This window comes from Mustela nivalis (assembly GCF_964662115.1).
Source record: "Mustela nivalis genome assembly, chromosome: 6".
NCBI classification, from domain to species: domain Eukaryota; kingdom Metazoa; phylum Chordata; class Mammalia; order Carnivora; family Mustelidae; genus Mustela; species Mustela nivalis.
The window spans coordinates 16,725,424-16,750,258 of NC_139025.1; the positions used below are offsets into that span (position 1 = coordinate 16,725,424).

The window sequence follows — 24,835 nt, forward strand, 5'->3', positions numbered from 1 at the left end:
AGTGAAAAGACTGCAGCTTGGGAAAGCAATGGCCCATGGCCATGGCCACGCTGCATCCCTCTCTAGGCCCGCTAGCTCCCTTGGGTAAGATGGACCACAGACCCAGCAGCCATGATTTTAGGGCAGGGACACAGCCCCCCAAGCGCTGTGGAAGCAAATGGGTGCCACAGGGGATGAAGCCTGAGAGAGAAGCTCTTGGAATTGTCTGGGCATGGACAAAGCAGGAAAGAAGGTCTGGGCCAAACTCAGGAACTCAATTTGGGAGAATTCCAGAAGAAGCAAGATACACACATCTACACACACACACACACACACACACAGGCAAGAACATATCCCATAGACCCTTCAACCTGCAAATTTTAGCTTCATATAGACTTTTTCACCAACGGTAAGGGGATTTCAGTAGAGAAGCACGTTTTTGGGGAGTTGCTAGATGGTTCCTCTGCATTGCAGATGGTTGCGTCAGGTGGACATTAATACCACAGTAGAATTCTGCATCGCTCTGGGATCTGTGACCGCAAAAGAGAACTATGGGATTGCACTTCCTCGCCCTCTCCCATCCCCAAATCACTGACAGAGGCGTTCCTGGCAGGCTTCCCTGATAACAGAATTAGCCTCATCTTCTTCAGCCGTTTGCCACAGACAGTTTCTGTAATTCTCAACTGCTTCGAGGGTGAGATTAGATTTTCAAAAATGACGATGTTCGTAATTTATAGCACAGCTACAAACAAACACATTTCCACAGGCAAGGGTTCACCGCAAATGATTTTTGCCCAGTTAAATGTAGGTCACGTTCATACAACTTTCTGCAAATCTGAGCCACTGCCTCTGTGTGTCTGAGAACAAAATAACTCCACAAGAAGGAAGGGAACACAGACGGTTCAGTCTTCTCAGACGGCAGAAGGTAGTGCGGCGTCCCACCGTCCAGGGTGTGCACACTAAGCAATGCTTTCCACGTTTGAGATGCTCTGCCCCATGAGCCAGTTACCTCAGGTTAGTAGACACGAACATGGGATTAAGAAAAGAGCAATCAAGGATATTTATCCAGTCAAACTAAACACCTTAGGATAGGCTTTTACTGTTCTAGAAACAATCTTCCAGAAGATGAAATGATCCAAGATTCCCCAAAAATATTTATTTATACAAAGATTTTGAGAGTAATATTTGTATTTGTCTTTATACCTCAGTCTACGTGTCTGGGGCCAAGTCATTGTGTGGCGTGTGCGCGACCTCCCCGCACGCCTCACCCATTCTAGCACCTTCTTCCAGGAACACCAGATGAACGCAGGGTCTGGGGTGGGGGGAGGGAACCCATAATGCCCCAAGACTGCACAGACCCCAAATCCCAATATGTGCGCCCTTGCCCTGGAAGGTGTCTAGCCATATGTCCGAGGGGAAATGCGATCGAGGAAGAAGGCGAGAGGAGGGACCCAGAGGGCAGACAGGAGAGTGTTCATTCCCACCCTCTGCTTCTGAGTTCAGCGTGTCCAGGTGGCCCCACAGAGTTGACGGTCCAGGAACTGCATTCCCTGGATTTGTCTCCCTGTACTGACCCTTGGTGCTGCTGATTGATGTTGAGAGGACAATTTGCAAAAATAACACATTCCTCCTTAATCCCAGGTAGCCCAAGATACAATTCTGGGACTTTGTCTAGGTCACCTGTCTGAAGGAAAATGCTTGCCTTGAATCAGGTAACCCCCATTCCCTAGAGCAGATGTGGGGCAGCAATGAGCCCATCTGACCTCAGAAGTGTCTTCGGGCCTGGCCCTGTCCCGGCTGTTCTCTGCCCTTCCTCCTCCCTAGGGTATCCCAGATCCATTGTTGCCTGATGCGTCCCCGTGTCAACTTGCCATCCCTCTTCCTCTGTCCCCACCACCTCCGTCTACGTCACAGAAAATCTGTGTATTCTGAAGAGTTGGGCCTTCCCCTAACCAACCCCACACTTTCTTTACCACAGTGATTCCCAGAGCCAGCAAGGAGGAGAAATGTCCCGAAAGGGAACTTCCGTCTCGGCCATCCGCCCGGAGCCGCAGGTTGTGGGCTCCGGGCCTCTAGGTGAGGTCTGTTGCTTTTGTTTCCCGAGGAGCAGGCGGTCAGGCGGTGGCGGTCCTCTGTCCTCTTTCTCCTTCGCAGGCAGGGTCTCAGCTACACTTACAGGACTTGACCACCATGTTAGACAGCTGTTCCACTTTGGGGGTCCTCCCGACATAGTACAGGATGGTCAGGGGCTCCAAGTCCTGGGGCACGCAGCAAGGTGAGGCGGATGCTTCGGGGTTCAGGGTGTTGTACAGTCCCAGTACCTGGGGAGGACACATCATTTAGAGGGCGGCAGGCCAAGCCGCAGACCCGGAGCCCTCTACCATGTTCTGGGGGCCTCTCCAGAGATGGCCGCTTGTAGACTGGCCATGGATGCTCTCTGGGTGTGGGTGAACACCTATACTGTGTGGGCTGAGCGTTATCAGGCTAAGCCGATGACAACTAGTGGGTGACTTGAAATGCCTCGTGAAATTTTCTTAGCCGTTAGGAGACACTTCTGGTTTTGCTAGCTATAATGGTTACTCTGGTGAGAAGCGATCTCACTAAATGCTGCTTTGGGCCATTTAGTAAGCCCCAGAGTGTGGGACCCCAGACAGGATGCAGTAACCGTGAGCTCTCCGGAACCATGCTTCCCAATGGACTGCCCTATTTCCGATTCCCCTCAAGGGAAAGAAAGGCAAGCTAGTGTCAGAATCCTGATTTCCCCCTCTCTCCCTTTTCCTTCCCATTGTTGCCTATAAGCTTCTTCTTTGTGCTTTGCATGATCTTTCAAAATCCCAAGAGGCTGGAATTCCCAGGCCTTTCACTGATGGTAGAAGCCTTTCTGCCCCAACATCCCTTGCTAGCCGTGCATGCGCCTCTCTGACATACGGTGTTGGGACAGTGCATTAGTTGCCAGAATAGTAAAAAGGTTCATACAGAACAAATAAAAAGCCTGGTTGAAACCATGGAGGAAATTTTAAAGGGCAGAATGTGGCATAGAGTCAGCCCAGGATGCCAAGATCAGAACCTTCAGCAAAGGAATTTTACTCTCCCTGGATCTTTATTCGCTCATTCAACATTCAGTCCTCACGCATTCGTGTGAACGAGTGGCCCGCAGGGCACGGCCCCAGAGCCCCACATCGCATAGCCCTGCTCCATACCGTGCTGTGGGTTGTGTCCGCGCTGCGGAGGTAGGGGCAAGGGCCTGAGCAGAAGTTGGCGTAGTAGCCCTTAGGTTCATGGACCCATTTCCAGCCCAGATCTTGTCGGAAGTCAATGTAGAGAGGGCGCACACAGCAGTTCTCCTCCAGATTGCTACAACAACAAACATTTATAGACCATCAACCTAAAGGAAATCAATATCAAAAACTTCAATGGCCCTCATATTTGTACCTGGAGTCCTTCCTGGTCATCCTAAGAGGTGGCCCTAATCCATGGAATCCCACATTCAAGTGCATCGAGCAGTACATACCATAAAAGCATCTTCCTGTACTGAAGACCATGATCCCAAGGTCATAATAGGCAGATAAAGACAAGGCATGAGGAAGAGGACAAAAGGCGAAGGTGGTCCTGCCTCCTTTAACACCATAGATCAAAGCAGAGATATAAATCGCTTCACATAAAACCAAGCACTGCATGTTCTCGGCCAGCTCAGCTTTGTGGAGGTTAGTTTTATTGTTACCTTCCTAAGGAGCACTCAGCAAGACGTGAACTCTAAGCTCCTGTGGCTTACATACGTTAGCCTGCTAACACAGGAAACATGGCGGACTGCAGAGAGAGAGCTTCTATTCCCAACGGTGTAATTAGGCAGCCAGACCAACCTGAGCCTGCGGCTACAGGCTTCTTGTGAACAAGAAATCCTTTGTGGTTTAGGCCACTGTTCCTTGCAGCCAAAAGCACCCATTCCTAACCGATTATGAGCCACACAGAGCAAACTACATGCCAGCCTTCAGACGGTTAGTGGCCACTACATTGCCTCTATTGCACCTTCAAGTTCAACATCCCTCGTTCACGCAGTCCCTCCTTATAAGACATGGGTTTAGATCTAAAGCTCTAATTCTCCCCGGCTCCATCCAGGCATCCTCCTCTGCAACCAAACTGACCCATTCGTGTTCCTTCCTTCCTCCCCCATACCCCTGCATGCCCAAACCTCACTCATCTGCCTAGGCTCACATTGTGCACCCTTCATAAGCCTTTCCTGCATCCACAGATGAACTACTTGCTCCGGATTCTTAAAGCACTCTATCCTTCGGACCTTCTCACGGATGTGGTTGTTTTCTTCATTTTAGTCATTGCTAGGTGTGCTTTATCATCCCCTCATAAAAGAGGAAGAAAACTAAATAAGAGAAGGGGCTCTTTTTTTGTCTTCCTACTACTTCCTACTACTTCTGAATTAGTTCGTTAATTTCTCCAGCTCCAAACCCCCTGGTACACAGAGACTGCCTTCTTTCCCCTCACCCAGGAGCATCCTTGGACAGTTCACAAGGAACTGAGCACTCCTTTCATGGAAAGCCCTGCATTCAACTGGTGCAGCCACTCTGGAAAACAGTATGGAGGTTCCTCAGAAAGTTAAAACTAGAGCTATCCTATGACCCAGCAATTGCACTACTAGGTATTTTTCCGAAGTACAGACTCAAACAGGTGTATGCACCTTGAAGTTTATAGCAGCATTATCAACAATAGCCAAACTACGGGGAGAGCCCAAGTGCCCCTCCACTGAGGAATGGATAAAGAAGACGTGAGTATATCTACAATAGAATACTACTCAGCCATCAAAAAGAATGAAATCTTGTCGTTTACAATGACATGGATGGAGTTAGAGTATTATGCTAAGCAAAATGAGTCATAGAAAGACAAATACCATGATTTTACTCATATGTGGATTAGGAATCAAAACAGATGAACATAGGAGAAGGAGGAAAAGAGAAGGAAGAAAAACCATAAAAGACTCTTCACGATAGAGAACAAACTGAGGGTTGCTGGAGGGGAGGGGAGTGGGGGGACAGGCTAGATGGGGGATGGCCATTAAGGAGGGCACCTGTGATGCTGAGCACGGGGTGTTGGATATAAGGGATGAAGCACTAAATTCTACTGAAATCAATATGACACCATATGCTAACTAATTAGAATTTAAATAGCCAAAAAAAGAATAAAGTCCTGCATTCATCCCTCCCACACACAAAAACACATGGTAGGAGTACTTTACAACATAAGAGGCAGAGGGGCTTCGGCCAAGTCTCTCCAATCCAAACTATCTTAGCAACACTCTCCTAGCCATTGGCTTCAGCCAGGTCCCCCAAGAGCTGGGCTGTTGGAAAACCTGCGGCTCCCAGAAAAACAGGAAGATGTTGGGAAGAGGTTTTCAATCTTCTTTCCTAGAGAGGTTTGTGAATAGCATCCAGGACCCAGCTTGGGCGTGGGGACCGAACCACAACGGGCACACAGTAAAGGCTGCCTCAGGAGTTCATGGTCATGAGTGGGCCCAAGCTCACCGGAAGCAGTAATTGGTGTCCAGGGCCCGCTTCTTCCTCTGCCCGCCCTGGCCTGGGTTGTCCAGCCGGTGCGGGGGGATCATCATGAGGATGAGGTGGGGGTTGTGGTGGTCCTTCTGCTTCTTGAGGCGTCCGAGATCCCCACGGCCATGATCGTCCTCACTGTCGACCCCTGTGGACGGGAGGGAGGAAGACAATCTCCTGTCTAAGGAAGGCGGAGTGGAGGCTGGCCTCCTGTTCTATCCCGTCCCTGCCCGGGCGTCCCGCTGGTGTCAGGCTGCAGGAAGGGGAAGGAGGAGACCAGGTGGAGGAACCGGCCTCACAGGAACTGACAAGACACCCATAGTCGGATCCCCTCATGTCTCCTCTGTGTAAACCGTCCAGAGAGCAGAGAGGCCTTCCGAGATGCTTCCTGGGATGTCAGGCCCAAGAAGCTTCCATGAAGTACCCTGGGGGTGGGGGTGGGGGGCAGCTAACATTGCTTTCGGTTGTCCATGTAGATTCTGAGACTTAGAATCTTGGGGTGTGAGTTCCCTCGTATGCTCTGAATTGATCAAGACAGCCCCTGAGTCCTCCCTATAATGTAAGGTGTCTTGGTTGCAGATCCCTTTGACGGGAGCTGGAGGGACTAGACCGTAACCATTAACGGACACACGCTCTAGGAGTTTCAAAGTGTTTCCACTGTAACACTCAGATGAGATTACAAGGGATGTGAGGCACAGATTAGCAAACAAACTCTGCAGGGCCGGGGTGGTGGTGGGGACCCTCTTTCATCTGGAAGAGAAAAGACTGGGGACTGAATTAGAGCGAGTCTCAACTAAAAGAAGATCTATTTCGTGACAGGCAGCTTCCGGCTGCTGTCCATCTCCACCAGGGAAGGAACACAAGGAGCTTAATTTACACAGTGATGGAAGGAACTTGCACCCCATGAAGGTGCACTAGGACCAGAAGACAAATGGGAGGCTTGAATCTGAAATTCCCTTTTCTGAGCATCTTTATGAACAAAGTAACTATGGACAGAGTGGGGGGGGGGGGGGTTTCATCCTGACCTGGCCTGTAGGTTAGACCCCAAAGGTCTTCTGAGCTCTGAGGTTCTGTGACTAGGATGTCGAATGCTTGGCTTTAAAAAAGGGGGGAGGGCAGGGGGCCCTCAAATCAAGGCCATGAAGGGTAAAGAAGACTGCCCAGGGCTGGCAGCCAAGAGAGGGTACATCTCTTCCCAGACAAGCCTCTGACCTCAGGCTCTGGCGTGGTTGGTTGGATCTTGAGGAACCGCCTGGCTTTGGGTGTGCCTCAGTTATCCAGATGGGACTGTTCAAGGAAGGGGAACGTCCCTGAGATCGAGAGACCGTCCAGAGATTGAGAGCCTCAGAAACAGTCTGGAAAACCGGAAAACCTGAAAAGACTATCAACTCTTTTTCCATCTTCCTACAATTACCCTGAGCCCAAAGCCGTCATTCAAACCAAGATGACTGCTGGGTAGGAATCAGGTGGCCTCTGGGGTATTTAGAAAGTTCAGGAGTCAGGAAACATATTCTCGGTCACCATAGTAGTTCATTTCTTTTAGGGAGGGGGAAGACACCTACTATTTGTTGAATGTTTGAGGCACTGGGTTTCACATTTGTTATCTCACTTAATTTGCATAATGACCCTACAGAAGAGGTATTCTCATCTCTGTTTTACTGACTGAGCCCAGAGAGGCAGACTGGTTGGCCTTGACTGCACCCTTCTTCCCAACACTACACTGTCTTCCAGACACTCACATATTCTATCTATAAGCAGAAAGTCACACACCTTGCCTTTGGAGCAAAGCAGAAACACTTGAGTATAAAATATTGGGCTATCTCTGTGACGGAGTTCGGTAGTTTTTCTTGGGGCTCGGTTGGGTCTCCTCTCCTACCCTGCCTCATCGACCCCCCTCCACCTACTAGACACATCCATTTTGTTACCTTTGAATTTGATTTCCATCACCTCATGAATGTTTTCTAGGATGTCTCCATTGGGCTGAAAGGTGTGACATGGACAGTGAATGCTGATTTCCAGACCCAGGTTGGACTCTGCAAAATAAGACATGGAATCAGTGAGAACATTCTTTACATGATGGGGAAGTGTGCCCATCACCACACACGGTTAGACAGGCCCTCTGCTCCCTTAGGCAGTCATAGGAGCCGAGTGATACTGAAGGTCACAGGAGCCAGAAGGTGCCACCAAAGCTGGAGTGGGCCTGCAGGTGTTTCTGTTATGTCGTGAATAACCAAATAAAGGCCTAAATTAAGGAGCATTATAAAGGAGAATTTTCCTTTTTTTTGAAAGACTTATTTATTTATTTGAGAGAGAGAGAGAGAGCATGGGCACATGTGTGCGAGTGGGGGTAGGGGCAGAAGGAGAGGGAGAGAGAGAATCTTAAGCAGACTCTGTGCTGAGCCTGGAGCCCAGAGGGGGGCTTGATCTCAGGACCCTGAAACCACAACCTGAGCTGAAAGCAAGAGTCGGACGCCTAAGCAGCTGCACCACCCAGGCATCCCGAAGGAGAATATTCACGGTCCTCTATATTCAAAGGATGGTATTGGGGAAAAAGACTGTCACCTGCCTACTTGGGGACAAAAAAACGAGGTACAAGAAGGAAGAAAACTAACCATCACCCCTTCTAGGTGTTTGTTGGGAGAGGAGATGCTCAAGCCAACCTGCTCCAGAAGGACGAATTGAGGGGCCGGGGGACCGGGACAGAACGGGGAAGGGGGTTTACCGGGAAATTCGGAGCAGAGAGGCAGTGATGCAAAAGGCCACAAATTCCTCCAGCTGGGCGGAAGCCGGCGGAGTCTGAGCCATAGAACTAGAGAAGTTAGGAAGCAATGCTAGAGGCAAGGTCACCTGCAGACAAATAGCCAAATCCGTGTATTGGGAGGATGGCAGCCTTTCTGCCAGGGCCATGACTGTGGGTGTAAATGGAGTGCAAGTTTCCAGAGGAGAGAAGACGAAAATCATAGTTAATTTTGACTGTATTTTCCTTAAGGGGTAAGGACAGAATGAGGTCAAAGTTACTTGGAAGTTTCTTCCCTGGGGATCCCTGTTCAGTTCCTGGGGAAGCTGGAGACAGGGACGGCTCGCTGTGGGGAGACGAGCCGCTCAGGAAGACCGTTGTGAAATCAGAGCACTGGCCGAAGGACATGGCCAAGGGCCAAGGGCCCAGATGACACAGCTCAGAGAAAACCAAAGGGAGGAAATATGGAGATGCCAGGGTTTGCAGACGGATTCTCTGGTGTAAGAAGGCCAGCTGTGGCCCTTTCTTCTACCTGTGGTGTTTGTGTTGTACTAAAATGGGGGAAGCAAGGAAATTAGTAAAATGGGTTGAGCAAAGTGCAGGGAGAAAAGGAGGTATAAGGAAAGACACATTTGGGGGTGCCTGGGTGACTCAGTGGGTTAAGCCTCTGCCTTCGGCTCAGGTCATGATCTCAGGGTCCTGGGATCGAGCCCCGCGTCAGGCTCTCTACTCAGCGGGGAGCCTGTTTCCCCCTCTCCCTCTGCCTGCCTCTCTGCCTACTTGTGATCTCTCTCTGTCAAATAAATAAATAAAATCTTTAAAAAGAAGAAGAAGAAGAGGAGGAGGAGACACATTTGAACTGAATCCAGAAGTTTTGTGCAGGGAGACCAGGAAGGGTCTGGGATACTATCAATTCTGGTGGGTCAGAGTCAGCTAGGGAAGCTCTGTCGACCCAAAGGGAGCAGCAGGTTGTGCTGTAGGAAAGGTCATGGGGAAGGACCCCTCTTCAGGACCAGCATCTCAGCAAGCTGACTCATTTACTGTGCCCCGGGCCACCCCCGTTCTGGGGGAGCATCCACCCCGGGACCAACGTGATGTCTTCTTGAAATCTGGTGTCATCAGGGAAAACCCCAGAGTCCAAGCCAGCTCAGCACCCTCTCATGCACAGAATGACTCAAGCCCAGGGTTCTGATCACCATTAGGCAGGCCAGGATCCTCTCTTCATAAATTCCAGAACCCAGTCTCATCTGTCCTCCTCTAAGCCAGGGCAACCTCTAGGACACATTGACCCTTGGTGAGCTTGAAGACTTCGGTTCCAGAAGGTTCGCTCTGGTGGGGAGGCATGGGGCTACAATCACAAGGAAGCTGATGCCCAGCCAGAGAACAAGAAGTGAATAGAGACGGAGCCATGGGAGTGTCTTCTTCCTGGCTGAAGGCCACTGAAGGAAGAAGCAGGGCCAGCTGGGATGGGCGGCAGAGTACAACTTCTGTTACCCAGAAGGCCTCAAGGTAAGCCAAGAGAGACCAGCTGTAAGCAAGTTCTATGATTCTGAGTTAGATGGTCAAGGTCTAGGGGCACCTGGGTGGCTCAGTCAGTTGAGTCTGACTCTTAGTTTCAGTTCAGGTCCTGATCCCTAATCTCATGGGTTGTGAAATCGACCCCCCGCAGCAGGATTCGCAAGTGGCAGGAGTCGGCTTCGATATTCTCTCTCTGTCCCTTCCCCAGTGTGTGCTCCTGAGCAGGCCCCTCTCTCTCCCTCTCTCTAAAATAAATAAATAAATCTTTAAAAAAGAAGAAGAAGAAGAAAGTCAAGGTGCAGACAGATGTGTTGGGGACAGTTAGGCTTAGGGGACAGGTGGTAGTGAGAGATGGACCCCTGGCTTGGCTAACAGGCTCTGTCTGGGTAGAAGATTCAGAGTGATGGCAATAATCGCCAACATTCACTGAGCATTACATGTCGAGCACTGCTCTAAGACTGTATGTGCGGGAACTCATTCCATCTTTATAATAATTCTACAAAGCAGGAGCAATTATTACCCATCCCCATTAAAAGATAAGGACCCTGAGGCTAAGAGAAATTTAATGGCTTGCCCAAGGTACCCACCCAGTCAGTAAGTGGGAGAGCCAAGATTCAAACACCTGATGCCCAAGCCACGCTCCTAATTGTTAGAGACAAGGAGGGACAAAGAGGGGGCAACAGAGATCACCAGGGAAGATGCCTGTGTTTTCGCAGTGTCGCCCCTCACCTGAGCTATGATGCTGGCTGTGTTCCCTCCCCCGGTCGCTAGTGGACGTCTGGCTTCACAGGGGGAGAAAGTGCCTACCAAGGAGAAGGAGCACAAAGGTATGAGGACCCAGGCCCCTAACTCTCGGTGGGGCTCCAGCCAGCTCCAGGACCCAGAAGGCAGACTGGCAAACTGGTGCACAGCAGGCTCCCAAGTGTTTGCTGAATGAATCCAAGACCCAATATGTGGATCAGTTTCCCCATCAGTCCACACCACCCACTGCTCCATTTGGAGTCCACCTGCTGCCTTGTTCGGGGCCACGAACTCTGAGGAGTCTCACGAGCTCTGCGTAAGTCAAGGTCTGCGTGTGATTCCCCTGTTCGAGGGGCGGGAAGCATCTGCCTAAATGGGAACTGAAGGTTCCAATGAAGAACTAACCTCAGAATTGGCAGCGGTAGGGATGGTGGGTGGGGGACTCACAGGTTTTATTACGAAATTATCTTTTTGATGTCTCAAGGAAGATGGAAATCATTCTCAGCGCAAACGTTGCATTGAGCTCTGCAGCTGGGAAAATAAGAGCTCCTTCAAGTGCCCAGGGCTTCAAAGAAATCCAGGTGGAGCTGATCAAAATCAGACAGGGAAGCTAAGAGATTAATTTCCCCAGTTTCCCCTTTCTGCAGCCATGTCAGGCTCTAGGTGGAGTGCCGTCTGAGTCAGACTTCCCAACTGTGCTGCCGACAGCAAGCAGATCCCCGTCCTGTGGGTGCTCCCAGGCTCTTGCCTTTGCGCTCAGTAGGGGAGATGGCACAGAATTCCCCGGTATCCCTGGAGTTGAGGCAGGACCTCCAGCCCACGATCAGCTGGCTCAGCAGCAAGCAATGCCCCTTCGATGAGGACTTGCCCACTCAGAGGCCTGCGGAGCCCGGGCAGGTTATATAAGTGAACAAAATGAGCCAGCAGATCATGCTCAATGGGGACTGCCAGCCTCGTTCTTGGGGGACAGCAGGGACTGAATGGCCTATGGGGATGTGAAGGATGCCCGCCCCATTTTAAGAGGTGGCCACGACTCATCTCCTGTGGATCGTCACTAGGAAATCTTCTCATTTTTCTAGAACATCCAGAAGTCCAGGTTTTATGTGACATCTCCTGACTTGAAGAACAGAAACTGTTGACTGTTTCTTTAAATTTAAAATATCATGTAGGTCAAGACTTAGTGCTTTAGCCCCCAAACACCAAGACAAGTTTCCTAAAATATCAATGACAAGAAAGGGCTGACCGTCTCCAGGGACTCTGGACATCGGCCTGTGGGTGGACTGTGCCCCCACGGCAGCTGATGACAGAAGAAAATTCTGGGCAAGACGGGAAAAAGGAACAGATGAGCCCGCCCACCACAGACACCCCCCGGCACTGAGCATCAGTCCTCGGGCAGTGTCCCCAAGTAAAGAAGGGGAGAAACAGCAGACGTGATATTACAAGACACCATGACTGCCAGTTGGGAGACCCCAGTCCTGATCTAGGCTGGATGACCCTGGCTAAGCCACTTAACCTCTCAGGGCCTCAGGTTCCTTATCTGACCGAATCAAAGACTCCTCTTGTGTAACAGGATAAAAAACCATGGAGCTCTCTCTAGTCCATTTGATCCTTAAAACGGCTGTGTGAGACGTACAGGAAAGGAACCATGACCTGATGTTCCAGGTGAGGAAATACAGCAAGTGGTTGAGATATATGGGACATGGGACATTTGATATGCATATTGTACAGCTCCCCTTGGATAACTACCAAGCCTTCCAAATTTAGTTGGCGCTAACAGAACCGGGCCCCAAACCTACTCTTCTCTGTCTTCCCTGTGTCAGTAAGTATTATCACCTGGGGGTTCCATCCACAGCCTCCGAGGCCATCCTAGCCCGCACACCCCTTACCTAACCAGCCCTTGGTATGGGCCAGACCTCCAAAATGGACAACAGACCCCAAGCATCTCCACGCCCACGACTACCGCCCTCGCTGAAGCCCCAGGGGCACTCCTCTGGGCTGCTGCCATGCCCCCTAGCGGGTTTTCCCTCTCCTTCCTTTGACTTCATGCAAGCAGAGGGGTCTTGTCTTTTCTTTCAATGATTTTATTTATTTGAGAGAGGAAGAGCACACAAGAGAGTGTGAGTGGGGGCAAAAGGGAGGAGCAGAGGGAGAGGGCAAAGCAGACTCCCTGCTGAGCAGGGAGCCCAACATGGGGCTCGGTCCCAAGACCCTAGAATCATGACTTGAGCTGAAGGCAGACAGATACTCTACCGACTGAGGCCCCAGGTGCCCGCAGAGGGGTCTAAACCAAATCACCTCACTCCACATCCCAGCCCTGCTTGTGATACTCCAAGGCTTCTCATTACACAGGGACTAAGTCCTCAAACCTGACCATGGCTCTGCAGGTCCTAAGTCATATGGCCCAGCTACCTCTGGCCCCCAGCTCACTCCATTCCAGTGGAGTCAGCCTGCGTGCTGCGGTCAGATCAAACCACACGGCTGCCACCTGGGGGCCGCACCTCCCCACCTCCTCTGCCCAGCACATCCTTATTCTCACCTTCACACGCCGGCCCTTCTCATCCCTCAGACCTTGGGGCACACATTCCCGCTCACAGAGAGCCTCCCTGAGCACCGCCTGCCGGATCCCACCCGTCACGGCCACACTGTCCCCTTTCTCTCTCTCGTGGTATTCATCACTGAGGTTCCTACTCCTCAGAGTGTTTTCTTGGTTACTGTGTGTCTCTCCTATCGGAACAACGGCCCCATGGGAGACGGACCTCCCTGGTCATGTTCACGGCTGCATCCCCCCCAGTGCATAAACACGGGTCGAGTGAATGAATGAAGGGCACAGAGAGCCAGGGACAAAGCTAGAGCTTGAACCCAGATCTGGGACTCCTCTGGTTTTGTCCTGTTCCTTCTGTTTCGGGAACAACCAAGGGTCCCGAGGTTCCCTCCAAAACGCTCAGAGTAAGAGCCAACATACCTCTTCGCAGAAGCCACTCACGCACTGTGTCGGTGACGTCAAAAGACAGCCACTCGGCGGTGCCCCGCGTGGGCAAATTCTTGCCGCCGATGTAGCGCTGTTTGGCAATGTGCTCATCGGGCCGGAGAATCTAGAGGGCAGAGAGAGGCGTAAGTACCCCAGCCCAGGACAAGGATGGCAGCCTAGGTCACAGTGCAGGAGCTCGGGCGAGGGCAGTGACAGGAAGCTAAAAACTCCGGAAGACTCTCACAAGCCCCTTAGTTAATGCTTCGTCCTCTCCAGGACAGACACAGATGCAAGGAGTCCAAGAAGGCAGGGTTCACAGCCAGGTCCGCTCAACTCTAGCAGAGGGAAGGCCCAGAATGGTAGAGACGCTGCTCTCCTATCTATGGGGCTTCTGCTCTGGGAGGGGCTCACCTGGAAGAGCTCGATCCTCTGCTCACTGCGCTTGGAGCTGGGGTTGGGCACCCGCAAGACCCGGAATTCTGCTCGGAACAGGTTGGTTCCATTTTTCTCCACTGAGGACACGTTGAAGCGGAAAACCTTGGAGGTGATTCCTTTGGGGCAGACGGCCAGCTCATCTAGGAGATCAAGCAAGTGGGGAGAGGGGCAGTGTGAGCGAGACGCATAGGAGACAATGTGCTGCCCAGGGACACTGGCCAGGTGGCCCAGGTCCCACCCCTGACCTCCCTAGAGGCTCAAGGGCTCAGGCCTAAAGGTGGGGACAGAAGGAAGATTTAGGTGGCCCTGGAATCACACACAGGCCTAAGCCAGGAGCAGGGAGACCTGGGAACCCCAGGACACAGCACCCATGACTGGCCATTCAGGGGCAATCACCCCTCCTCCCATCGCCTGGACATCCCAACTCTGACAGGCTCTCCGGCCTGCTTTCGCGCTCTTTTAAAAAACACAGATTCTCAAAAGGTCGCAGCAAATGGCCCAAGTAGTTCAAACATCTCACCGCTGCTTGACCCATTCCTGCGTTCTTCCCTTCAGGCATTCATTCATTCATCACGTGTGGCTGGAGCACATACGGTGCGCCAAGTCAGTGCTGACACTGGGAAGCAAAAATGAAGAGACATGCCCCTGCCTTCAAGGAGATTCAGATCCGGGGGAAGATACTAATACAGAGACCCACATAACAGGACCAGCAGGAAAGTGCTGAGGGCCTTTGGAGAAGCCCAGGAGTTGCTGCAAAAGGATCCAAGGAGGGAGACAGCAGGGAGCAACTGAGGCGGAGAGGCACCCTTCGATCTGGGTCCTGCAGGAGGAAAGGGTTGGAGGATGGAGAGGAAGGCACTTTCCTTGGAAGGACTTCTGGGAACAAAGCGGGGAAGGGAGGAGGTGCCCGTGTGTAAGATGACCTGAAGCAGCCAGGTGAGGCCCCAAGACAAGGTCAAGGACAGCCAACTGCGATCTTCCCACAGGGAGGCTGAAATGTCAGACCAAGAGGCTGGATTTTACCCCACGAGCAGTGAGAGCCATGGAAAGTGTTAGTGCCGCGCAGTGACATAATTAACACCATGTTTTAGGCCCACTGAGGCAGCATCAGTATGGCAAAGGGCTCATATCTCAAGCCAGGCAGACCCATAGACATATCTTCAGATAGAGCTAGGCCATCCGCTCTGGCTCCTAAGGGTTTCTGTCCTTGACAGCATGTGGTATGCCAGCCTCTGCCACACTGCTGGCTGCTTCGTCCCTGTCCACAAGACTCAAAGCAGCAGATGCTCTTTCCCATACCTCAGCACCAGACAAAGAGAAAAGAAAGATCCTGGGGCACCTTGGTGGCTCAGTGGGTTAAACCTCGGCCTTGGGCTCAGGTCGTGATCTTAGGGTCCTGGGATCAAGCCCCACGTTGGGCTGCTCAGCGGGGAGCCTGCTTCCCCCTCTCTCTCTGCCTGCCTCTCTGCCTACTTGTGATCTGTCTCTCTCTCTGTCAAATAAATAAAGAAAATCTTTAAAAAAAAAAAAAAAAAAAAGATCCTGTCTTTCTCTCCTGTGTGTGTTACAACCTCAAGGTCGGAGCAGCACTAACACCCAGAGAAAAACTTTCTACATGAATGGTAACAATAGCCAGAACCTGAAATTCAAGCTCGGAGACCCAGATTCCACACATAATGGATGTGGCTGGAATGAGCTCATCATCACCCCGAGGGGTGGTGTAGGAAGTCACGGACAAGGCGGGAAGGATCAGAGGCCTGGAAACAAGCAAGTGTGCTACTGATCTTTAGGAAAGGATGAGTGAGTGTTTCTGGAAATTGCCATCTGGTGGGCCTGACACTGGTTCTTAGAAAATTAATGGAACAGATGTTAGGAAAACAAATGTGTGAATGCCGCCTAACGAACCCTGATTAATAACTGCCTTCGAGAAAACAAATACTGCCAACTACTCCCTAAACCGTGTCAGAGAGAACCAGAAAGAGGCATCAGTGATAGCAATTTAATTGTTCAGCTTGCCAGTTTGGAAGCCTCTGGACGTGGACAAGCTCGTGGACTGGCAACCCTGTCGCGCACTGACACACTCGGTTCTTGAAGGAGCTGTCATGGAGGCGGCTCCTACCTCCAGTAACTGCTGAAAGAGGGAGCGGAGTGTGTCCGTGTTGCTATGGGAAGGAAAATGAAACAGAAAAGGGCACGTGCCCGTAAGCAGAGTCAGAGCGGGACCAGGATTCAGGAGGCCAGGACAGCGAGGAGCTAAGACGGTCTTCAGGACACTCTTGTATGTAACCATCTCTCCTTTGTGACTCCCAGACCATCAATCAGTCAATCAATCTCAGTCCCTCAGACGGACTCCTCTTGCTGGGAACTTCAAGGAGATTTCAAGAAGGAGGTGGGGAGGATCTCTCTTTCTCTCTCTCTCTTTTTTTTTTTTTAAGATTTTGTTTACTTATTTATTTGAGAGAGAGAGCGCACACGTGCATAAGTGCGGGGAGGAGCAGAAGGAGAGAGAGGGGGTGAGAATCCCAAGCAGACTCTGTGCTGAGCACAGAGCCCGATGTGGGGCTCGATCTCGTGCCCCTGAAATCATAGCCGGAGTCAAAACCCAGGGTCAGGTGCTCAATTGACTGAGCCACCTAGCCTCCCTGGGAAGTGTTATTTCTTTTTCTTTTCTTTTCTTTTTTCTTTTTTTTTAAGTCACCGGGACCTACAGATTTCTAGCAGAGTTAGAAGGGACATTAGGGTCATCTAGGGCAACCCTCTTCAGACGAAGACACCGATGTTCAGACGGATCTTGCCAGACCCACTCATTAATTAGTTGATGCAAGCAAATTGACACCAGCAAGGAAAGCTGGAAATCATTAATGATTACAAGGGAACTGCCTAGGAGAGAGAAAAAAATGTAAATATAATCTTTTTGGCATTTAAATCCACAGAATAACAATGGTATTTTAAATCATTTGTGGATTGAGATGATAAATAAACAAACTGTAGTAACACCACCTAACACTGCACAGACCTCTTCCCAACTCACCTGGCCCTCTAACAGTCCTTAAGGAGAATGAGCATTAAGTCAAACTGACCATTTTACAAAGGAGAAAAGTGAGCGACCTTCCCAAGATCACTCAACCAGCGGGTTGCGGCAGAGGTAGTATTTGAACCCAGCCAGGTCATCTGACCACTCCGCTCTTCTTAAAGTGGGGCCTCTGGAAATTGGGGGGAGCCCTAAGAGATCCTCTAGTGGAGGCACAGTTTCACCAAAAAAAAAAAGAAAGCTTCCGTGGAGTGGGCCTAGAGTACCAACTTGGGCCCAAGCAACAGCCCATTCCCACTCAGTTCTGTGGGTAGGCCTTGCATCTTTAGGACGCTAGAGGAGCCACCCTGAAAATTACATTAGGACCAACTTTTTCCACTACGCAAAAAAAGAAAAAATCCATCTCTATATCTATATCTATATCTATATCTATATCTATATCTATATATCTATAGATATAGATATAGATATAGATATAGATGGAGGCAAATTTCTCTTTTTTGCTACAGGAGAGAAAAATAAGCAAAGGATATTCCTGTAGAGTCTTCATGAAAAAATGCGGAAAGGCGGACTGTTTCGACCATGCCTCTGAAAATGTTTTCAGACGCTGGGACTCCTGGATGTGCCTTTGCGTCCATCCGTCCTCTCTGCCTGGTCCCTGCTGCTCCCAGTGGCGGCCCACAGACACGAGCCAGGCGCTGCTTCTCACCCTCTGCCCCTTAGAATCACGTGCAGAACCTTACAAACCCGTGACTACCTCGGAGTGGGTGGGTCCAGAGCTGCTTGTTGTTGTTGTTTTTTTCCCCTATCTTTCTTCTCTTTGTAAAGGTCTTCAGATGATTCTAATGGGCAGCCAGGGTTGAGAACCACAGTTTACAGTGCTCTGCAAAGGATACCATGGCTTCCAGATGCTCAGGAAGTTTGAAAAACCACGCTTCAGTGATTTAACCTTTAAATAGGTTGACCTTTCAGAAGTGTTAGACACACAGTTTGGCCAATGCATCATTTAAAAAATTTTTTGAATTAGAAGCCCATCGATATTTTAAGCCCAGGGTAAAAGGTGGGAAATTTGACAAAAAGAGCCAGGTTTTCAGCACTTCTGGCAAACGGCGAGGTCTGGTGAAGCTGGACCCACATTCCTAAATGCAGAAATCGGCAGGAACTGAGCAGTGGGTGCTTTCTCTGACCCAGGGCGTGGGTGCTTCCGGCTCCCCCCAACCCCCATCAGCCTCCCACACACCCTGTGCTCTCCTTGACGCCAAGGCCAAGGGCCCTTTGCGCTTTGTCATGGTGCTGATGCTGAGGCTTTTCTTCTGGATCCTTTGCATTAGCTGCCTCATCTCTGTGGACACTTGGGTTGGCAGACTCCAACCTTTTCTTTTTCTTCATTCCTTTTCGTCATTGCCCACGCACTCCTGTACACAGTGGACAGGCACTTAAGAGAGGAGTGACAGCAGGGAGATGGCGGAGCCTGGAGAGCAAATGTGGTAAGGAGTAATTTCCGGGGGAGGGGGCAGGAAAAAGGGCACCAAGATGAGCAGAGAGGAGAGGGCCCAGAAAATGAAGAAAATGAAGAAAAGGTTTTGCCGGAGTACACTGTGTTGTAAGCTTCAGGGGGCTTAAGAAGCAGTGGGTGCTTTTTAGAAATACAGACTCCCCAGGACCTCGCCTACAGATTCTAATTCTGGAAGGGTGAGGTTGGGCCTGGGAATTTACACATTTCCTACTCACACAGAGCCCCTGGACCGTTCTTGGAGAAACCCTGACCTAGTGTGCCGAGAGCACTGGCACTGAGAACCAATGAGTTCTCAGGATACGAAAGGTCTTTTAATTTTCAGAATGAACCCAATCTAAATTAGCATCCAGGAAAAAAAAAAAGGCCAACATATCAAATTTTCTCTTTGCTCAGGATCTCTGGGTTTGCTGGCTGTCTTCACGCCAGCCTTGGATGAAAACAAAAGTCTCCCGCCAGCCACGGATAATTACAGGCCAGAAGTTAAAATGACACCCACCCTGGTGATATCTTGATAACAAGGATGACGAAGGGAGAAGACTGCGTCTTTCCCCGTCTTTCCCCATCGTGGATGTCAGGGAGAACCTCTCTATGGCCAACTCCCGGTGAATTACAAAAGGATTTACGGAAGCTTGCCTTCCGCACAGAGACTGTTCAATGGTCCCAGATACAGACACAAAATTGTTTCAGCTGCAAGAGCGTTTGGAGATTATCTCTGACTTCACAGATGAGAAAACTGGGCTCAGAGAGGTGACCAATCCACTGCCACCTGGTGTGGCTGTTTAACCAGCTTGAGGCTTTTCCTTAGATAAAGAAAACCCTTTTGTTGAATTTGGGAGAACATCTGCGGTGGTATGAATCTCCTGGCCCTAACAACAGGCAGAGCTAAGACAGAACACGCCCAGTTGGCCCCGCGCGATCTGCCCCGGGGTTACTAACAGCGCCTATCCGCCCTCCCCCAACCATCGCTTTGGTCCAATATGTGATTTATTCATATTGTAAGTCAAGGTCGTATTGAAGCCTTAAGGTTAAAGGTGGAACTTGCAATGTCTATTTTACACACCGGCATTGGTGCCTAACGATATGCATTCTGCATGCAGAGCGTCTGGGTTAGAGTCCATGCTCTTAGAGCCAAATTACTTAACTGCATGTTTCTGGTTCCTCATCTGTAAGGTAGAGAATTGGGATCCCTATCTGCCAGAAGATGGGCCCTCTCCTCTCTGCTCATCTTGGTGCCCTTTTTCCTGCCCCCTCCCCCGGAAATTACTCCTTACCACATTTGCTCTACAGGCTCCCCCATCTCCCTGCTGTCACTCCTCTCTAAGTGCCTGTCCACTGTGTACAGGAGTGCGTGGGCAATGACGAAATGTGGAAGGGAACTCGATCTCAGCACTTCCCCAGAAGCTCTGGCACCCAGACCCTCCCAGTGTCCTGCCGCAGAGCCAGTGCCGCCACTGGCCAACCCTCATGAGCTCCGGACAGGCTTCCCTTACGCTAAGCCTCTGAGGTTGGCTTTCTGCTCCAGCTCAGCATCTGCCCACTGCCTCCTTTTAATTAGCGTGTCTTCTGCATCTGCCTCTCCAGGGCTGGCTCGGCACCTGACCAGCTGCAGGGCCGGCCCAAGCCACGTCTGCTCAGCCCCTGTGTCACCTCCAGCAGCTGCAGAGTCTGGGCCTGCTTCCTGTGTGCACCTGCAAGCCTCCCTGGCATCATCCGTGTCCTCACGGCCCTAGCTCCTCCCCAAGATCTTACACAGCATCTGGATCCTTGGGCTAGATCTACTCCCAGACTGACCAGGCTCTGTGGCCCGAGGGCGACCGACCCCCGCCTGCCCCAGCTGCAAGGTCCTGGTGCTGCGGGCTGAGCCGCCCGGCATCCGTGTGCCCTTGTCCTGGCTTTCCCCGGCGCTGCCCCCTCTATGTGCCCTGAGCTGCTGCACAAAATCCATGTCCACTGGCACCTGTATGCCCTTGCCTGCATCTGGCCCATTCATTCTGGGCTCGGGATTTCAGGCTGGATGGGGCCCTTGTGACTCAGAGTCCCTCCTCCCTGAGACTCCACCTCCTGGCCTGGATCACTGAGCTCTGAGCCCTTCTCCCTCACCCTGAGCTCTCTTCAGACCTCTCCTGCAGGCCTCAGCTGTCCCTATCTGTGGCCACTGCGTCCTGACTTGGCAGTTGCCAGGAGCTGGAGGGGGCGGGGGGGGGCGGGTTTCAGCCATCCCGGTGCCTCTGGGAACTGCAGGCCCCTGGCAGACCCTTAGCCAGCCCCACCTGGAGGACACCGGGGAGGGAGCCTCTACTCATTCTGCCTTGTACTCAGGCTTCCGACCCACACGGTAGCCACATCCTAAGGCAAGGCGCTCCAGGCAGCCACAGGAAAAGGGAGTGGGAACCCCTCGCCAGGAACCACAGGCTCCTGGATCTGGCCTGGGCCGGCTCCCAATAGGGCCTTTTGCCCCTTCAGCGAGAGCTGCTCCACCCACCGGCCACCTACCCCTCTCTCTAGTCTTCAGCCAGGTTCCTTTCAACCCCTGCCATCCCCCCCACCCCCAGCTGACCCCTCTCACCCTGCTTCCTCCCTCCCACTCTCCCACCCCTACTCCCACTGCCAGGTGAGCCCGGGAAGAAGAGGGAGCCATGGAGTCAGGGTGGCGAGGACACCTGCTGGTAGGAAAAGCAAACAGAGCTGTTCCCAGAGTCCCTGGCCTGTTGTGGTTCACATTCCTCCTTCTTGGGCTGTCAGTTTCTCAACATCTGCCAAATCTCTCTCTCTCCTCTCTCTCTCTCTCTCTCTCTCATATTGAGGTTTTTTAAATGTCCGTTCAGCAAACACACATGACTTCCACACGTGTACAAACACACACACGGACGTCTCACCCAGAAGCCTCCCAGCTTCTCGGCACAGAGGAGAAGCTCTTGGGAAGACACACTCCCAGACACATGTCCTCTCTGCACCCACAGCCACACCTCCCACCCACTCTTCCCGTGACACGCAGACACAGAAGGGCGGCCAGCAATCATCGACACGTCCAGAGCCACAACCCTGCTTTCCCCGTGTCCGCAGGCCTGGAAGCCGCCCATTTTGATCCCAGGAATCTGTCTACTGTACAAAGCCCGAAAGCACATGTACGTGTGAACAGAGGTGTGACCATGCTCACGGCTCACGTGGGTCATGTGTGTGGCACAGACCAAGGGGCCTGGACAGCAAGAGGCTGCGCCTTGCCCGGGCCTCGAAAAGCTTGACAGACATGAATCTGTGGCAGGTATCCCCTTCTTCCCAAGAACAAGAAAGATTAAACCACAGATGTGTCACAAGGAGTTGTGAAAACGGGGGAGAAGACCCAGGTCTCCAGACTCGTGGAGCCAGAAGGGCTTTCCAGAGATTCGGCCCTGGCCTCCCGGGCACCCGTCTGCTCAGTTACCTAGCCCCTCACACGTGCCAGAGCACAGAGGTTAACGGGACAGCGCAATGTAATTCCAAAGTCAAACCAGTTCAGGATGTGATGGCAGTTCAGCAAGCCACTCAACCCCAGGGCTCCCGGCCTCCCCAAAGCCCCCTGCTCTTACCAGAGTGGCTCTGTCTCCCTCCCACCCACCCACCCGGCCCCAACTGTGCATCACACCTCCTGAGCCTTGGTGTGAGTGAACCGGGGGCACCCCCCCCAACCCCGCTCAGAGGCCAGCACTCGGGCCCCCCCTCCGTGGGACTCCCTACTCCAGTTCAGACCCTCCAGAGCAGACACCCCAGCAAGAATTTGGACTTACTGTGCTCCGCCAGCCCCTGGATCATGTCGAACTTATGGATTTCTTTGGCATAGTACTCCGACTCGGTGTTTTCCTGAGTGCAGCTGTCCTCCCTCTCCCCCTGCATCTCCTCCAGCAGCTCCCGGGTGCTGTTGTAAAGGGCCAGGACCTGGTAGGGGACGTGGGTCATCACCGATGGCTCAGGGGGACTGGTGAGTCTGAGTTTGCTCAAGATCTGTCCCCTAATGGCTTCCACCCTCTTCTTCTTGATGTGGCCAAAGTCCAAGGTGGTGCAAGTGGACAGAGAGAGGCTGACCGTGGCCAAGTTCAGCAGGGCCAGGACCACCAGAGCCCTCTGCAAGTGCATCTTCCTGCTCAAGCTGGAGAGAGCGGCCGGGGGGGCTGCAAGGCCCAGCGAGGAGGAGACCCCAGCAGTCGTGCAGAAGGAGGGAGGAAAACCAGGCGGCCTCCCTAGATCCCGAAGACTGAGGCTTGGCAAGAAGGTGCATGAACTCACTGCACTGCGAGAGCTTCAGGACTTCCAGGAAGCGCTGGCAACCCTGAGCGCGAAGAAGCCGACTGTGTGCCTTGGAGCTCTGGGTTTCTTCTCCATGTGTCTAAACAGGTTCTGCGGGGCTCTGACTCCCGGCAGGCCAGGTGGAGGGCAAGCAGAGGGCTGGGAGGGGTGGCAAGGCAGCTGGGAGTGGGAAGAGAGCTGGAGTTTTTCCTTAGGTAAAAATAAATAGAGCGGATATCTGATATTGCCAAATGCCGCTTGGCGATGGGGAGAAAGTGGGTATTTTAGAGAAGGAGCAGGAGGACCATGGCTGGGTCCCAAAATCAAAATCCTCGCCTTGCCCTGAAGGAGGATAAGAAAAGAGAAGGGAAAAGAAAAGGGGAAAAAAAAATTCTTAAAAAAAAGTCAGATCGCCAGTGAGTAGGTGGGGAGAGGCAGGGCTGGGCTGGGCTGGCCCCAGGAAAGGTGGGGGCAGCGCAGGACACACTTGTCTCTCGGGCACACCATTCATGCTTTCTCTTTTGTTTACACTTCCTCGGGGGCTTTCTAAATGACTTTGTTCATGCTGCCTCTCGTCTTCATTGGCTGGGAAGTGGGGGTATGTGCAATTGGAAGGCAGGGAGGACAGGCCCCTGGAGAGCAGCCCCAATAATCCACTTGGACGCCCAGTGTCACCAGCACCTCGGCTTGTCTTCTCCCTCGGCCATTGCTTCTGTTCCCTGCTTCTCTTTAAAAAAATAAAAAGGAAAAGGAAAAGAAAATAGCAGCCAGTTCCCTGCACGCCTGCTCCGGAAAGCGGTTATTCCTTCTTTCTCAGGCTTCTTCGCCTATCTCTCCCCTCGCCTTCTCATTCCCTTGGCCTTGGCTTTCTGCTTCCCTCCCTTCCTCTCCCTGCTGCTTCTCCCTCTCCTTCTCCCTCTCTCTCTCCCTCTCCCTCGCTCCCTCTCGCTCCTCTCCCTCTCCCTCTCTCACACACACATGCACACACACTGCTTTCTCTATTTCTCTCTGCTGAAATTTTATACCTCCCTCCCATGACGTCTCTGGCCCGGGTGGGGGAGGGAGGGACCAGCGCACGCAGCCTCTTTTGCTGCACGATTTTAATGTTTTAAACAGGCACAGGAAAAGCCGAGCCCGTTTGAAAAATACTTTGCGAGCCCTCTCGTTCGACGTGGTAACTGAACTTTTTTTCCCCTCTTGGAGTCACTCCTGCTACACGTTGACTGTTTTTCTGGAAAGTTACTCCGACGAATCCTTTCCCTCCTTTTCCCCCAGCTCCTTCGCCCTCTCGCCAGCTGTCAGTCCGTCCTCTCTACTCCGCCAGTCTCTCGCTCCTGCCCCGGCCCGCCCCCACCCCCACCCCACCCCGGGCACAGCGGCCCGCCGGGCAGGGGCGCGGGGCACCGGGCAGGGGCGCGCGCGGGGCTGGCGCAGGGGCGGCCGTGCCCACCCTCGGGGATGGAGGCAGACGGCGCGGGGAGCGATGCCCGGCCGGGGTGCGGGGTCGGAGGTGGGCACGGCTCCACGGCGATCCTGGCCCCGATTCTTCACGGACAAGCCTGGAGTCGGGCGGCGGGCTGAAGCTTGGAGATGCTCCAGGGCCATTGAAAATGGTGGCGTTTTCCGGCAGACCGAGGGTGCCCTCTGGCGAGGCGAGCGCGCCAGTGAAGGAGCGCGGCGGGCCGGGGCCGGGACACCGGGGAAGGGCTGGGGGGTGGGGCCGGGGTGCTGGAGAAGAGGGACCGCAGCAGAGGGCGAGGGAAGCGACACCGGAGCCTGGGGGGGACGGCCTCGCTCTCGGACCGCCGCGCGCACAAGTGCACCTCTCTCTTCCCGGGGCCCCGCTCGGCAGCCGCTCTCGCAGAAATGTGCTCCAGATGTTCGCAGCCTCCCTCCCCGCCGAGGGTTCCGCAGGGAGCCGCGCCAGCGAGCGCAAAGTCAGCAGTTGGCCCTAGCCCATTTCCCAGATGGGTGAGGGGAAGTTTTCTCTCCGTTCGCTCTCGTTTCTCTTCTCCGCCTAAGCTTCTAGGTCTTTTCCCACGAGAAGCTCAGAGAGGGCAAGGCACGTTGCTGTCCGGCAACATAGGACTTGCCT

At 52.5% G+C, this 24,835-nt stretch overlaps 1 protein-coding gene across 1 annotated transcript; it reads right to left on the reverse strand.

Annotated features, from left to right (window-relative positions):
• Positions 1–1,115: 1,115 nt before the first annotated feature.
• Positions 1,116–24,055, reverse strand: TGFB3 (transforming growth factor beta 3). The gene is made up of 7 exons (XM_082733626.1): positions 22,245–24,055; positions 13,910–14,073; positions 13,493–13,622; positions 7,460–7,567; positions 5,511–5,682; positions 3,180–3,333; positions 1,116–2,300 (listed from the first exon to the last, which is right to left on the reverse strand). Exons 1-7 carry the CDS (start codon positions 22,588–22,590, stop codon positions 2,142–2,144), a joined length of 1,233 nt encoding a protein of 410 aa, XP_082589752.1. The 5' UTR covers positions 22,591–24,055; the 3' UTR covers positions 1,116–2,141.
• Between the last annotated feature and the right edge of the window lie 780 nt (positions 24,056–24,835).